This window comes from Salmo salar, chromosome ssa05, assembly GCF_905237065.1.
Source record: "Salmo salar chromosome ssa05, Ssal_v3.1, whole genome shotgun sequence".
In the NCBI taxonomy this organism is placed as follows: domain Eukaryota; kingdom Metazoa; phylum Chordata; class Actinopteri; order Salmoniformes; family Salmonidae; genus Salmo; species Salmo salar.
Window position 1 is genome coordinate 3280468 of NC_059446.1, and position 17367 is coordinate 3297834.

A 17367-nucleotide genomic window follows, 5' to 3' on the forward strand; every position below is an offset into this window, starting at 1 on the left:
GGATACGTCTCATTATTGTAAACTTATTTTGAATATTCGGTGAAGGTTGTGACGTCCACCGCCTGTATTCAATGTATAGAGAAGTTACTAAGTTACTAGCTTCATGACATGCATAGCCTGGAGATATAACGCTTTTTTTCTCTCTCCCTCTCAACGTTGCCAGAATGTCACATTTTTATAAATACACTCGTAACAACTTAAGAATGACGAAACTTCAACTCGACCCAATAAACCTCACGTAGCAAATAAACCATTACATTTTTGTTGTTGTTGACACTCTCATTGACCTCCATACAAAAACTCCATGTTTTGCTGGGCGAAAAAAAAACGACACATGTTGGATGGAAACAGATTTTCCTTCGAGTTTTCTTCCTCTGTCAGATGTGCAGTCCGTTAAATCGTTAAAACCTCTGGATTTAGATACTCTGCGGTCAGACTGCACAAAGCGAAGATTTTTTACTCCGGAAACGTTTTTGACGCTGGTTGGATTTGTCGTTCCCTGCTCGCCGTACACAAACATTCTGACTACGTCTTTAGTGTTTTCTTACAGCGCAAACCTGAGGTATATTTTCATGTATTTGGTGAAATAAAGTTGACCAAAGTAGCATTTAACAGGCTACAGTAGCAACTCATAACATAACACAATAAAATGGAGACAGAACACCGGTCTAAAAAGGTAGGTGATGTTAAATTTGTATGGAAAATAAACCTAGCTAGCATTGTTAGCACACTATCTAGCTTGCTAGCTAGCATAGATCCCGCTGTAACTAACCCATTCATAGACGCTAGGCTCATTTTAAATCAAATGTTATTTCTCACATACACATGGTTAGTAGACGTTAATGCGAGTGTAGCGAAATGTTTTAGTAGCCAAATATACTTATTAACTAACTTACTCTATTCATCTGTGATGTAGCTTTGTATTTTGTTTGCTAACTAGCTAATCGTTTAGTTAGGCAGCTGAATAAACCACTTTCTTTGTAATTGTTGGTGTACTTTTGTTTCCACAGAGATCCTATGGGGAGGAGGAGAAGTCTGGATCCGATCATCCATCTGAAGAGGATGACTATGTCCCATACGTACCAGTCAAAATCAGAAAGCATAAAATGGTAAACACATTTTTTACATTTAAAAAAACAACAACATTTTTAGTCATTTTAGCAGATGCTCTTATCCAGAGCGACTTACAGTAGTGAATGCATACATTTCATAAAACATTTTCCGTACTTGTCCCCCGTGGGAATCGAACCCACAACTCTGACGTTGCAAACACCATGCTCTACCAACTGAGCGTGTGTGTGTGTGTGTTCCGCTGACAGACATAAATTAGCTTTGACTGGGCAGCGTCAGAATGATTTGTACTGTAGATCCACCAAACACAATGACCCATAACTTTCCCTCCCTTCCGTCTCTCCCTCCCAATCAACCCCGTCACTCTGTGCCCCCAGCAACTGAAGATGCTGCGTCTGCGAGGGAAGGTAGTAGAGGAGGAGCAGAAGGATAGTGGAGGAGAGCAGAGAGATGAGGATGAGGGTCTGGGACCGCGCTCTAACGTCTCCCTGCTGGATCAACACCAGGTCCTCAAGGAAAAGGCTGAAGGTAAGTGGTACAGTGGCAGTTTGAAATGTCATCATTTCACAGTTAGAATTGGCATGATCATTGTTCAGTGTGGTGAATTATGAGGGTTTTTTTGTCCATGGGTAGTAGAAAACAGAAGGTATACCGGTTATGCATTCTAAAATGTATCATGATCTTGACTTGTCTTTTTGTTAAATGCTAAAATATGTCTGTTCGTGTCCACAGCTCGTAAAGAGTCAGCCAAGGAGAAGCAGCTGAAAGAAGAACAGAAGATTCTGCAGAGTGTGGCAGAGGGAAGAGGTAATAGATGTTACTGTACATACTGACCCCTACAGAGGTAATAGATGTTACTGTACATACTGACCCCTACAGAGGTAATAGATGTTACTGTACATACTGACCCCTACAGAGGTAATAGATGTTACTGTACATACTGACCCCTACAGAGGTAATAGATGTTACTGTACATACTGACCCCTACAGAGGTAATAGATGTTACTGTACATACTGACCCCTACAGAGGTAATAGATGTTACTGTACATACTGACCCCTACAGAGGTAATAGATGTTACTGTACATACTGACCCCTACAGAGGTAATAGATGTTACTGTACATACTGACCCCTGCAGAGGTAATAGATGTTACTGTACATACTGACCCCTACAGAGGTAATAGATGTTACTGTACATACTGACCCCTACAGAGGTAATAGATGTTACTGTACATACTGACCCCTACAGAGGTAATAGATGTTACTGTACATACTGACCCCTACAGAGGTAATAGATGTTACTGTACATACTGACCCCTACAGAGGTAATAGATGTTACTGTACATACTGACCCCTACAGAGGTAATAGATGTTACTGTACATACTGACCCCTACAGAGGTAATAGATGTTACTGTACATACTGACCCCTACAGAGGTAATAGATGTTACTGTACATACTGACCCCTACAGAGGTAATAGATGTTACTGTACATACTGACCCCTACAGAGGTAATAGATGTTACTGTACATACTGACCCCTACAGAGGTAATAGATGTTACTGTACATACTGACCCCTGCAGAGGTAATAGATGTTACTGTACATACTGACCCCTGCAGAGGTAATAGATGTTACTGTACATACTGACCCCTGCAGAGGTAATAGATGTTACTGTACATACTGACCCCTGCAGAGGTAATAGATGTTACTGTACATACTGACCCCCTGCAGAGGTAATAGATGTTACTGTACATACTGACCCCTGCAGAGGTAATAGATGTTACTGTACATACTGACCCCTGCAGAGGTAATAGATGTTACTGTACATACTGACCCCTACAGAGGTAATAGATGTTACTGTACATACTGACCCCTACAGAGGTAATAGATGTTACTGTACATACTGACCCCTACAGAGGTAATAGATGTTACTGTACATACTGACCCCTACAGAGGTAATAGATGTTACTGTACATACTGACCCCTACAGAGGTAATAGATGTTACTGTACATACTGACCCCTACAGAGGTAATAGATGTTACTGTACATACTGACCCCTACAGAGGTAATAGATGTTACTGTACATACTGACCCCTACAGAGGTAATAGATGTTACTGTACATACTGACCCCTACAGAGGTAATAGATGTTACTGTACATACTGACCCCTACAGAGGTAATAGATGTTACTGTACATACTGACCCCTACAGAGGTAATAGATGTTACTGTACATACTGACCCCTACAGAGGTAATAGATGTTACTGTACATACTGACCCCTACAGAGGTAATAGATGTTACTGTACATACTGACGCCTACAGAGGTAATAGATGTTACTGTACATACTGACCCCTATAGAGGTAATAGATGTTACTGTACATACTGACCCCTACAGAGGTAATAGATGTTACTGTACATACTGACCCCCTACAGAGGTAATAGATGTTACTGTACATACTGACCAGGTAATAGATGTTACTGTACATACTGACCAGGTAATAGATGTTACTGTACATACTGACCAGGTAATAGATGTTACTGTACATACTGACCAGGTAATAGATGTTACTGTACATACTGACCCCTACAGAGGTAATAGATGTTACTGTACATACTGACCCCTACAGAGGTAATAGATGTTACTGTACATACTGACCCCTACAGAGGTAATAGATGTTACTGTACATACTGACCCCTACAGAGGTAATAGATGTTACTGTACATACTGACCCCTACAGAGGTAATAGATGTTACTGTACATACTGACCCCTACAGAGGTAATAGATGTTACTGTACATACCTGACCCCTACAGAGGTAATAGATGTTACTGTACATACCTGACCCCTACAGAGGTAATAGATGTTACTGTACATACCTGACCCCTACAGAGGTAATAGATGTTACTGTACATACCTGACCCCTACAGAGGTAATAGATGTTACTGTACATACCTGACCCTATCACTGTCAATGGGGGCCACTGTTGTTCTAGTTCAGAATCACTTCAAGGGTGGACGTCAACAGGGGCTGTGTTGCAGGCTTTTATTCCAGCCCAGCTCTAATCGTTTGTTTCTCTTTCAGCTCTCATGTCGGTGAAGGAAATGGCTAAAGGCATCATCTATGACGACCCCATCAAAACAAGGTGAATGACACCGATGTTTTGACAGTACCTACCACAGACCGGGGGAAAAAAAGGCTTGTTATTTGATGTGTTTCATGTCATGCTGAAGGTTAATAATATAGCATAGCTTGACATGTTTAGTTCCCGTTGGTTGGCTCTGCGGTATCATCCAGTAACAATACATTCTATACTGAACTAAAATACAAACGCAACATGCAACAATTTCTAAGATTTTTACAGAGTTACACTTCGTATAAGGAAATCAGTCAATTTGAAATAAATTCATTAGGACCTAATCTATGGATTTCACATGACTGGGCAGGGGCGCTGCCATGGGTGGACCTGGGAGGGCATAGGTCCACCCCATGGGGAGCCAGGCCCAGCCAATCAGAATGACTTTTTCTGCACAAAAGGGGCTTTATTACTGACAGAAATACTCTTCAGCGCCTCTCCTCAGACAATCCCGCAGGTGAAGAAGCCGGATGTGGAGGTCCTGGGCTGGTGTGATTACACGTGGTCTGAGGTTGTGAGGCAGGTTGGATGTACTGCCAAATTCTCTAAAACGATGTTGGAGGCGGCTTAAGACGGCTTATAGTAGAGAAATTAACATTGAATTATCTGGAAGCAGCTCTGTTGGACGTTCCTGCAGTCAGCATGCCAATTGCACGCTCCCTCATAATTTGAGATGTCAGTGGCGTTGTGCTGTGTGACAAAACGGCACATTTTAGAGTGGCCTTTTATTGTCCCCAAGCACAAGGTGCACCTGTGTAATGATCATGCTGTTTAATCAGCTTCTTGATATGCCACACCTGTCAAGTGGATGGACTATCTTGTCAAGGGAGAAATGTTCACTAACAGGGATGTAAACAAATTTGTGCGCAACATTTTAGAGAAATAAGCTTTTATCTGCGTAATAAAACATTTCTGGGATCTTTTATTTCAGCTCATGAAACATGGGACCAACATGTTGTGTTTTATATTGTTGTTTAGTGTAAAATGTACCGTAAAGATAACATTATTGTTGTTGTTGTTTATAGTTGGTTGGCTCCACGGTACATCCTCAACATGCCCCCTGCGAGACACGACCGCGTCAGGAAGAAGTACCACATCCTGGTCGATGGTGACGGTATCCCTCCGCCGATCAAGAGCTTCAGGGAGATGAAGTTCCCACAGGGTGAGAGAGAGACACACACACACACACACACACACACACACACACACACACACACCAAGTTCCCACAGGGTGAGAGACACACCGGACACACACACACACTAAGTTCCTACAGGGTGAGAGACCACTTACACACACACACACACTAAGTTCCCACAGGGTGAGAGACACACAGACACTTTCAACTTTCATTAAAAACCTTATTTTTTTCCATTTTTGTTTTGCACCCTTTTTATTAATGAAGTGGTGATATGTTTTTGTCGTGGTTAAAAAATGATTGACTAGTCATTCCTTCCCCAACCCTCTTTTACTATGTGTTCGCAGCAATCTTGAAAGGTCTGAAAAAGAAGGGAATTGTTCACCCAACACCCATTCAAATCCAGGGGATTCCAACCATGTGAGTACAGTAGTTAGTAAACCACTGTCCTCGTTCCTTATGATGTGTTAGTACAGTAGTAAACCACTGTCCTCGTTCCTTATGATGTGTTAGTACAGTAGTAAACCACTGTCCTCGTTCCTGATGATGTGTTAGTACAGTAGTAAACCACTGTCCTCGTTCCTTATGATGTGTTAGTACAGTAGTAAACCGCTGTCCTCGTTCCTTATGATGTGTTAGTACAGTAGTAAACCACTGTCCTCGTTCCTGATGATGTGTTAGTACAGTAGTAAACCACTGTCCTCGTTCCTTATGATGTGTTACTACAGTAGTAAACCACTGTCCTCGTTCCTTATGATGTGTTAGTACAGTAGTAAACCACTGTCCTCGTTCCTTATGATGTGTTAGTACAGTAGTAAACCGCTGTCCTCGTTCCTTATGATGTGTTAGTACAGTAGTAAACCGCTGTCCTCGTTCCTTATGATGTGTTAGTACAGTAGTAAACCACTATCCTCGTTCCTTATGATGTGTTAGTACAGTAGTAAACCGCTGTCCTCGTTCCTTATGATGTGTTAGTACAGTAGTAAACCGCTGTCCTCGTTCCTTATGATGTGTTAGTACAGTAGTAAACCACTGTCCTCGTTCCTTATGATGTGTTAGTACAGTAGTAAACCACTGTCCTCGTTCCTGATGATGTGTTAGTACAGTAGTAAACCACTGTCCTCGTTCCTTATGATGTGTTAGTACAGTAGTAAACCACTGTCCTCGTTCCTGATGATGTGTTAGTACAGTAGTAAACCGCTGTCCTCGTTCCTTATGATGTGTTAGTACAGTAGTAAACCACTGTCCTCGTTCCTTATGATGTGTTAGTACAGTAGTAAACCACTGTCCTCGTTCCTTATGATGTGTTAGTACAGTAGTAAACCACTGTCCTCGTTCCTTATGATGTGTTAGTACAGTAGTAAACCACTGTCCTCGTTCCTGATGATGTGTTAGTACAGTAGTAAACCGCTGTCCTCGTTCCTTATGATGTGTTAGTACAGTAGTAAACCACTATCCTCGTTCCTTATGATGTGTTAGTACAGTAGTAAACCACTGTCCTCGTTCCTTATGATGTGTTAGTACAGTAGTAAACCACTGTCCTCGTTCCTTATGATGTGTTAGTACAGTAGTAAACCACTGTCCTCGTTCCTTATGATGTGTTAGTACAGTAGTAAACCACTGTCCTCGTTCCATGATGTGTTAGTACAGTAGTAAACCGCTGTCCTCGTTCCTTATGATGTGTTAGTACAGTAGTAAACCACTGTCCTCGTTCCTTATGATGTGTTAGTACAGTAGTAAACCACTGTCCTCGTTCCTTATGATGTGTTAGTACAGTAGTAAACCACTGTCCTCGTTCCTTATGATGTGTTAGTACAGTAGTAAACCACTGTCCTCGTTCCTTATGATGTGTTAGTACAGTAGTAAACCACTGTCCTCGTTCCTTATGATGTGTTAGTACAGTAGTAAACCACTGTCCTCGTTCCTGATGATGTGTTAGTACAGTAGTAAACCACTGACGTTGTCCTCGTTCCTGATGATGTGTTAGTACAGTAGTAAACCACTGTCCTCGTTCCTTATGATGTGTTAGTACAGTAATAAACCACTGTCCTCGTTCCTTATGATGTGTTAGTACAGTAGTAAACCGCTGTCCTCGTTCCTTATGTGTTAGTACAGTAGTAAACCACTGTCCTCGTTCCTTATGTGTTAGTACAGTAGTAAACCACTGTCCTCGTTCCTTATGATGTGTTAGTACAGTAGTAAACCACTGTCCTCGTTCCTTATGATGTGTTAGTACAGTAGTAAACCACTGTCCTCGTTCCTGATGATGTGTTAGTACAGTAGTAAACCACTGACGTTGTCCTCGTTCCTGATGATGTGTTAGTACAGTAGTAAACCACTGTCCTCGTTCCTTATGATGTGTTAGTACAGTAGTAAACCACTGTCCTCGTTCCTTATGATGTGTTAGTACAGTAGTAAACCACTGTCCTCGTTCCTGATGATGTGTTAGTACAGTAGTAAACCACTGTCCTCGTTCCTTATGATGTGTTAGTACAGTAGTAAACCACTGTCCTCGTTCCTGATGATGTGTTAGTACAGTAGTAAACCACTGTCCTCGTTCCTGATGATGTGTTAGTACAGTAGTTAGTAAACCACTGTCCTCGTTCCTGATGATGTGTTAGTACAGTAGTAAACCACTGTCCTCGTTCCTTATGATGTGTTAGTACAGTAGTAAACCACTGTCCTCGTTCCTTATGATGTGTTAGTACAGTAGTAAACCACTGTCCTCGTTCCTTATGATGTGTTAGTACAGTAGTAAACCACTGTCCTCGTTCCTTATGATGTGTTAGTACAGTAGTAAACCACTGTCCTCGTTCCTTATGATGTGTTAGTACAGTAGTAAACCGCTGTCCTCGTTCCTTATGATGTGTTAGTACAGTAGTAAACCACTGTCCTCGTTCCTTATGATGTGTTAGTACAGTAGTAAACCACTGTCCTCGTTCCTTATGATGTGTTAGTACAGTAGTAAACCACTGTCCTCGTTCCTGATGATGTGTTAGTACAGTAGTAAACCACTGACGTTGTCCTCGTTCCTGATGATGTGTTAGTACAGTAGTAAACCCCTGTCCTCGTTCCTTATGATGTGTTAGTACAGTAGTAAACCACTGTCCTCGTTCCTTATGATGTGTTAGTACAGTAGTAAACCGCTGTCCTCGTTCCTTATGTGTTAGTACAGTAGTAAACCACTGTCCTCGTTCCTTATGATGTGTTAGTACAGTAGTAAACCACTGTCCTCGTTCCTTATGATGTGTTAGTACAGTAGTAAACCACTGTCCTCGTTCCTTATGATGTGTTAGTACAGTAGTAAACCACTGTCCTCGTTCCTTATGATGTGTTAGTACAGTAGTAAACCACTGTCCTCGTTCCTGATGATGTGTTAGTACAGTAGTAAACCACTGTCCTCGTTCCTTATGATGTGTTAGTACAGTAGTAAACCACTGTCCTCGTTCCTTATGATGTGTTAGTACAGTAGTAAACCACTGTCCTCGTTCCTTATGATGTGTTAGTACAGTAGTAAACCACTGTCCTCGTTCCTTATGATGTGTTAGTACAGTAGTAAACCACTGACGTTGTCCTCGTTCCTTATGATGTGTTAGTACAGTAGTAAACCACTGTCCTCGTTCCTGATGATGTGTTAGTACAGTAGTAAACCACTGTCCTCGTTCCTTATGATGTGTTAGTACAGTAGTAAACCACTGTCCTCGTTCCTTATGATGTGTTAGTACAGTAGTAAACCACTGTCCTCGTTCCTTATGATGTGTTAGTACAGTAGTAAACCACTGTCCTCGTTCCTTATGATGTGTTAGTACAGTAGTAAACCACTGTCCTCGTTCCTTATGATGTGTTAGTACAGTAGTAAACCACTGTCCTCGTTCCTTATGATGTGTTAGTACAGTAGTAAACCACTGTCCTCGTTCCTTATGATGTGTTAGTACAGTAGTAAACCACTGTCCTCGTTCCTTATGATGTGTTAGTACAGTAGTAAACCACTGTCCTCGTTCCTTATGATGTGTTAGTACAGTAGTAAACCACTGTCCTCGTTCCTTATGATGTGTTAGTACAGTAGTAAACCACTGTCCTCGTTCCTTATGATGTGTTAGTACAGTAGTAAACCACTGTCCTCGTTCCTTATGATGTGTTAGTACAGTAGTAAACCACTGTCCTCGTTCCTTATGATGTGTTAGTACAGTAGTAAACCACTGTCCTCGTTCCTTATGATGTGTTAGTACAGTAGTAAACCACTGTCCTCGTTCCTTATGATGTGTTAGTACAGTAGTAAACCACTGTCCTCGTTCCTTATGATGTGTTAGTACAGTAGTAAACCACTGTCCTCGTTCCTTATGATGTGTTAGTACAGTAGTAAACCACTGTCCTCGTTCCTTATGATGTGTTAGTACAGTAGTAAACCACTGTCCTCGTTCCTTATGATGTGTTAGTACAGTAGTAAACCACTGTCCTCGTTCCTTATGATGTGTTAGTACAGTAGTAAACCACTGTCCTCGTTCCTTATGATGTGTTAGTACAGTAGTAAACCACTGTCCTCGTTCCTTATGATGTGTTAGTACAGTAGTAAACCACTGTCCTCGTTCCTTATGATGTGTTAGTACAGTAGTAAACCACTGTCCTCGTTCCTTATGATGTGTTAGTACAGTAGTAAACCACTGTCCTCGTTCCTTATGATGTGTTAGTACAGTAGTAAACCACTGTCCTCGTTCCTTATGATGTGTTAGTACAGTAGTAAACCACTGTCCTCGTTCCTTATGATGTGTTAGTACAGTAGTAAACCTCTGTCCTCGTTCCTTATGATGTGTTAGTACAGTAGTAAACCACTGTCCTCGTTCCTTATGATGTGTTAGTACAGTAGTAAACCGCTGTCCTCGTTCCTTATGATGTGTTAGTACAGTAGTAAACCGCTGTCCTCGTTCCTTATGATGTGTTAGTACAGTAGTAAACCGCTGTCCTCGTTCCTTATGATGTGTTAGTACAGTAGTAAACCACTGTCCTCGTTCCTTATGATGTGTTAGTACAGTAGTAAACCACTGTCCTCGTTCCTTATGATGTGTTAGTACAGTAGTAAACCACTGTCCTCGTTCCTTATGATGTGTTAGTACAGTAGTAAACCACTGTCCTCGTTCCTTATGATGTGTTAGTACAGTAGTAAACCACTGTCCTCGTTCCTTATGATGTGTTAGTACAGTAGTACACCACTGTCCTCGTTCCTTATGATGTGTTAGTACAGTAGTAAACCACTGTCCTCGTTCCTGATGATGTGTTAGTACAGTAGTAAACCACTGACGTTGTCCTCGTTCCTGATGATGTGTTAGTACAGTAGTAAACCACTGTCCTCGTTCCTTATGATGTGTTAGTACAGTAGTAAACCACTGTCCTCGTTCCTTATGATGTGTTAGTACAGTAGTAAACCACTGTCCTCGTTCCTTATGATGTGTTAGTACAGTAGTAAACCACTGTCCTCGTTCCTTATGATGTGTTAGTACAGTAGTACACCACTGTCCTCGTTCCTTATGATGTGTTAGTACAGTAGTAAACCACTGTCCTCGTTCCTGATGATGTGTTAGTACAGTAGTAAACCACTGACGTTGTCCTCGTTCCTGATGATGTGTTAGTACAGTAGTAAACCACTGTCCTCGTTCCTTATGATGTGTTAGTACAGTAGTAAACCACTGTCCTCGTTCCTTATGATGTGTTAATACAGTAGTAAACCACTGTCCTCGTTCCTTATGATGTGTTAGTACAGTAGTAAACCGCTGTCCTCGTTCCTTATGTGTTAGTACAGTAGTAAACCGCTGTCCTCGTTCCTTATGATGTGTTAATACAGTAGTAAACCACTGTCCTCGTTCCTTATGATGTGTTAGTACAGTAGTAAACCACTGTCCTCGTTCCTGATGATGTGTTAGTACAGTAGTAAACCACTGTCCTCGTTCCTTATGATGTGTTAGTACAGTAGTAAACCACTGTCCTCGTTCCTTATGATGTGTTAGTACAGTAGTAAACCACTGTCCTCGTTCCTTATGATGTGTTAGTACAGTAGTAAACCACTGTCCTCGTTCCTTATGATGTGTTAGTACAGTAGTAAACCACTGTCCTCGTTCCTTATGATGTGTTAGTACAGTAGTAAACCACTGTCCTCGTTCCTGATGATGTGTTAGTACAGTAGTAAACCACTGACGTTGTCCTCGTTCCTGATGATGTGTTAGTACAGTAGTAAACCACTGTCCTCGTTCCTTATGATGTGTTAGTACAGTAGTAAACCACTGTCCTCGTTCCTTATGATGTGTTAGTACAGTAGTAAACCGCTGTCCTCGTTCCTTATGTGTTAGTACAGTAGTAAACCACTGTCCTCGTTCCGTATGTGTTAGTACAGTAGTAAACCACTGTCCTCGTTCCTTATGATGTGTTAGTACAGTAGTAAACCACTGTCCTCGGTCCTTATGATGTGTTAGTACAGTAGTAAACCACTGTCCTCGTTCCTGATGATGTGTTAGTACAGTAGTAAACCACTGACGTTGTCCTCGTTCCTGATGATGTGTTAGTACAGTAGTAAACCACTGTCCTCGTTCCTTATGATGTGTTAGTACAGTAGTAAACCACTGTCCTCGTTCCTTATGATGTGTTAGTACAGTAGTAAACCGCTGTCCTCGTTCCTTATGTGTTAGTACAGTAGTAAACCACTGTCCTCGTTCCTTATGATGTGTTAGTACAGTAGTAAACCACTGTCCTCGTTCCTTATGATGTGTTAGTACAGTAGTAAACCACTGTCCTCGTTCCTTATGATGTGTTAGTACAATAGTAAACCACTGTCCTCGTTCCTTATGATGTGTTAGTACAGTAGTAAACCGCTGTCCTCGTTCCTTATGTGTTAGTACAGTAGTAAACCACTGTCCTCGTTCCTTATGATGTGTTAATACAGTAGTAAACCACTGTCCTCGTTCCTTATGATGTGTTAGTACAGTAGTAAACCACTGTCCTCGTTCCTGATGATGTGTTAGTACAGTAGTAAACCACTGTCCTCGTTCCTTATGATGTGTTAGTACAGTAGTAAACCACTGTCCTCGTTCCTTATGATGTGTTAGTACAGTAGTAAACCACTGTCCTCGTTCCTTATGATGTGTTAGTACAGTAGTAAACCACTGTCCTCGTTCCTTATGATGTGTTAGTACAGTAGTAAACCACTGTCCTCGTTCCTTATGATGTGTTAGTACAGTAGTAAACCACTGTCCTCGATTCCTTATGATGTGTTAGTACAGTAGTAAACCACTGTCCTCGTTCCTGATGATGTGTTAGTACAGTAGTAAACCACTGACGTTGTCCTCGTTCCTGATGATGTGTTAGTACAGTAGTAAACCACTGTCCTCGTTCCTTATGATGTGTTAGTACAGTAGTAAACCGCTGTCCTCGTTCCTTATGTGTTAGTACAGTAGTAAACCACTGTCCTCGTTCGTATGTGTTAGTACAGTAGTAAACCACTGTCCTCGTTCCTTATGATGTGTTAGTACAGTAGTAAACCACTGTCCTCGGTCCTTATGATGTGTTAGTACAGTAGTAAACCACTGTCCTCGTTCCTGATGATGTGTTAGTACAGTAGTAAACCACTGACGTTGTCCTCGTTCCTGATGATGTGTTAGTACAGTAGTAAACCACTGTCCTCGTTCCTTATGATGTGTTAGTACAGTAGTAAACCACTGTCCTCGTTCCTTATGATGTGTTAGTACAGTAGTAAACCGCTGTCCTCGTTCCTTATGTGTTAGTACAGTAGTAAACCACTGTCCTCGTTCCTTATGATGTGTTAGTACAGTAGTAAACCACTGTCCTCGTTCCTTATGATGTGTTAGTACAGTAGTAAACCACTGTCCTCGTTCCTTATGATGTGTTAGTACAGTAGTAAACCACTGTCCTCGTTCCTGATGATGTGTTAGTACAGTAGTAAACCACTGTCCTCGTTCCTTATGATGTGTTAGTACAGTAGTAAACCACTGTCCTCGTTCCTGATGATGTGTTAGTACAGTAGTAAACCACTGTCCTCGTTCCTGATGATGTGTTAGTACAGTAGTTAGTAAACCACTGTCCTCGTTCCTTATGATGTGTTAGTACAGTAGTAAACCACTGTCCTCGTTCCTTATGATGTGTTAGTACAGTAGTAAACCACTGTCCTCGTTCCTTATGATGTGTTAGTACAGTAGTAAACCACTGTCCTCGTTCCTTATGATGTGTTAGTACAGTAGTAAACCACTGTCCTCGTTCCTTATGATGTGTTAGTACAGTAGTAAACCGCTGTCCTCGTTCCTTATGTGTTAGTACAGTAGTAAACCGCTGTCCTCGTTCCTTATGATGTGTTAGTACAGTAGTAAACCACTGTCCTCGTTCCTTATGATGTGTTAGTACAGTAGTAAACCACTGTCCTCGTTCCTGATGATGTGTTAGTACAGTAGTAAACCACTGACGTTGTCCTCGTTCCTGATGATGTGTTAGTACAGTAGTAAACCCCTGTCCTCGTTCCTTATGATGTGTTAGTACAGTAGTAAACCACTGTCCTCGTTCCTTATGATGTGTTAGTACAGTAGTAAACCGCTGTCCTCGTTCCTTATGTGTTAGTACAGTAGTAAACCACTGTCCTCGTTCCTTATGATGTGTTAATACAGTAGTAAACCACTGTCCTCGTTCCTTATGATGTGTTAGTACAGTAGTAAACCACTGTCCTCGTTCCTTATGATGTGTTAGTACAGTAGTAAACCACTGTCCTCGTTCCTTATGATGTGTTAGTACAGTAGTAAACCACTGTCCTCGTTCCTTATGATGTGTTAGTACAGTAGTAAACCACTGTCCTCGTTCCTTATGATGTGTTAGTACAGTAGTAAACCACTGTCCTCGTTCCTTATGATGTGTTAGTACAGTAGTAAACCACTGTCCTCGTTCCTTATGATGTGTTAGTACAGTAGTAAACCACTGTCCTCGTTCCTTATGATGTGTTAGTACAGTAGTAAACCACTGACGTTGTCCTCGTTCCTTATGATGTGTTAGTACAGTAGTAAACCACTGTCCTCGTTCCTGATGATGTGTTAGTACAGTAGTAAACCACTGTCCTCGTTCCTGATGATGTGTTAGTACAGTAGTAAACCACTGTCCTCGTTCCTTATGATGTGTTAGTACAGTAGTAAACCACTGTCCTCGTTCCTTATGATGTGTTAGTACAGTAGTAAACCACTGTCCTCGTTCCTTATGATGTGTTAGTACAGTAGTAAACCACTGTCCTCGTTCCTTATGATGTGTTAGTACAGTAGTAAACCACTGTCCTCGTTCCTTATGATGTGTTAGTACAGTAGTAAACCACTGTCCTCGTTCCTTATGATGTGTTAGTACAGTAGTAAACCACTGTCCTCGTTCCTTATGATGTGTTAGTACAGTAGTAAACCACTGTCCTCGTTCCTTATGTGTTAGTACAGTAGTAAACCACTGTCCTCGTTCCTTATGATGTGTTAGTACAGTAGTAAACCACTGTCCTCGTTCCTTATGATGTGTTAGTACAGTAGTAAACCACTGTCCTCGTTCCTTATGATGTGTTAGTACAGTAGTAAACCACTGTCCTCGTTCCTTATGATGTGTTAGTACAGTAGTAAACCACTGTCCTCGTTCCTTATGATGTGTTAGTACAGTAGTAAACCACTGTCCTCGTTCCTTATGATGTGTTAGTACAGTAGTAAACCACTGTCCTCGTTCCTTATGATGTGTTAGTACAGTAGTAAACCACTGTCCTCGTTCCTTATGATGTGTTAGTACAGTAGTAAACCACTGTCCTCGTTCCTTATGATGTGTTAGTACAGTAGTAAACCACTGTCCTCGTTCCTTATGATGTGTTAGTACAGTAGTAAACCACTGTCCTCGTTCCTTATGATGTGTTAGTACAGTAGTAAACCACTGTCCTCGTTCCTTATGATGTGTTAGTACAGTAGTAAACCACTGTCCTCGTTCCTTATGATGTGTTAGTACAGTAGTAAACCACTGTCCTCGTTCCTTATGATGTGTTAGTACAGTAGTAAACCACTGTCCTCGTTCCTTATGATGTGTTAGTACAGTAGTAAACCACTGTCCTCGTTCCTTATGATGTGTTAGTACAGTAGTAAACCACTGTCCTCGTTCCTTATGATGTGTTAGTACAGTAGTAAACCACTGTCCTCGTTCCTTATGATGTGTTAGTACAGTAGTAAACCACTGTCCTCGTTCCTTATGATGTGTTAGTACAGTAGTAAACCACTGTCCTCGTTCCTTATGATGTGTTAGTACAGTAGTAAACCACTGTCCTCGTTCCTTATGATGTGTTAGTACAGTAGTAAACCACTGTCCTCGTTCCTTATGATGTGTTAGTACAGTAGTAAACCACTGTCCTCGTTCCTTATGATGTGTTAGTACAGTAGTAAACCACTGTCCTCGTTCCTTATGATGTGTTAGTACAGTAGTAAACCACTGTCCTCGTTCCTTATGATGTGTTAGTACAGTAGTAAACCACTGTCCTCGTTCCTTATGATGTGTTAGTACAGTAGTAAACCGCTGTCCTCGTTCCTTATGATGTGTTAGTACAGTAGTAAACCGCTGTCCTCGTTCCTTATGATGTGTTAGTACAGTAGTAAACCGCTGTCCTCGTTCCTGATGTGTTAGTACAGTAGTAAACCGCTGTCCTCGTTCCTTATGATGTGTTAGTACAGTAGTAAACCACTGTCCTCGTTCCTTATGATGTGTTAGTACAGTAGTAAACCACTGTCCTCGTTCCTTATGATGTGTTAGTACAGTAGTACACCACTGTCCTCATTCCTTATGATGTGTTAGTACAGTAGTAAACCACTGTCCTCGTTCCTGATGATGTGTTAGTACAGTAGTAAACCACTGACGTTGTCCTCGTTCCTGATGATGTGTTAGTACAGTAGTAAACCACTGTCCTCGTTCCTTATGATGTGTTAGTACAGTAGTAAACCACTGTCCTCGTTCCTTATGATGTGTTAGTACAGTAGTAAACCGCTGTCCTCGTTCCTTATGTGTTAGTACAGTAGTAAACCGCTGTCCTCGTTCCTTATGATGTGTTAATACAGTAGTAAACCACTGTCCTCGTTCCTTATGATGTGTTAGTACAGTAGTAAACCACTGTCCTCATTCCTGATGATGTGTTAGTACAGTAGTAAATCACTGTCCTCGTTCCTTATGATGTGTTAGTACAGTAGTAAACCACTGTCCTCGTTCCTTATGTGTTAGTACAGTAGTAAACCACTGTCCTCGTTCCTTATGATGTGTTAGTACAGTAGTAAACCGCTGTCCTCGTTCCTTATGTGTTAGTACAGTAGTAAACCACTGTCCTCGTTCCTTATGATGTGTTAGTACAGTAGTAAACCACTGTCCTCGTTCCTGATGATGTGTTAGTACAGTAGTAAACCACTGTCCTCGTTCCTGATGATGTGTTAGTACAGTAGTAAACCACTGTCCTCGTTCCTGATGATGTGTTAGTACAGTAGTAAACCACTGACGTTGTCCTCGTTCCTGATGATGTGTTAGTACAGTAGTAAACCACTGTCCTCGTTCCTTATGATGTGTTAGTACAGTAGTAAACCACTGTCCTCGTTCCTTATGATGTGTTAGTACAGTAGTAAACCGCTGTCCTCGTTCCTTATGTGTTAGTACAGTAGTAAACCACTGTCCTCGTTCCTTATGATGTGTTAGTACAGTAGTAAACCACTGTCCTCGTTCCTTATGATGTGTTAGTACAGTAGTAAACCACTGTCCTCGTTCCTGATGTGTTAGTACAGTAGTAAACCACTGTCCTCGTTCCTTATGATGTGTTAGTACAGTAGTAAACCACTGTCCTCGTTCCTTATGATGTGTTAGTACAGTAGTAAACCACTGTCCTCGTTCCTTATGATGTGTTAGTACAGTAGTAAACCACTGTCCTCGTTCCTTATGATGTGTTAGTACAGTAGTAAACCACTGTCCTCGTTCCTTATGATGTGTTAGTACAGTAGTAAACCAC

General features: G+C 41.4%; 1 protein-coding gene across 1 annotated transcript in view; it reads left to right on the top strand.

The window, feature by feature from the left end:
• Positions 1–528: 528 nt before the first annotated feature.
• ddx41 (DEAD-box helicase 41) overlaps positions 529–17367 on the top strand; it is a 71300-nt gene continuing 54461 nt past the window's right edge. The window contains 7 exon segments of the mRNA NM_001140327.1: positions 529–676; positions 1011–1109; positions 1449–1599; positions 1804–1878; positions 4155–4215; positions 5232–5368; positions 5690–5762. Coding sequence (NP_001133799.1) covers positions 650–676; positions 1011–1109; positions 1449–1599; positions 1804–1878; positions 4155–4215; positions 5232–5368; positions 5690–5762 — 623 coding nt within the window. The 5' untranslated portion in view covers positions 529–649.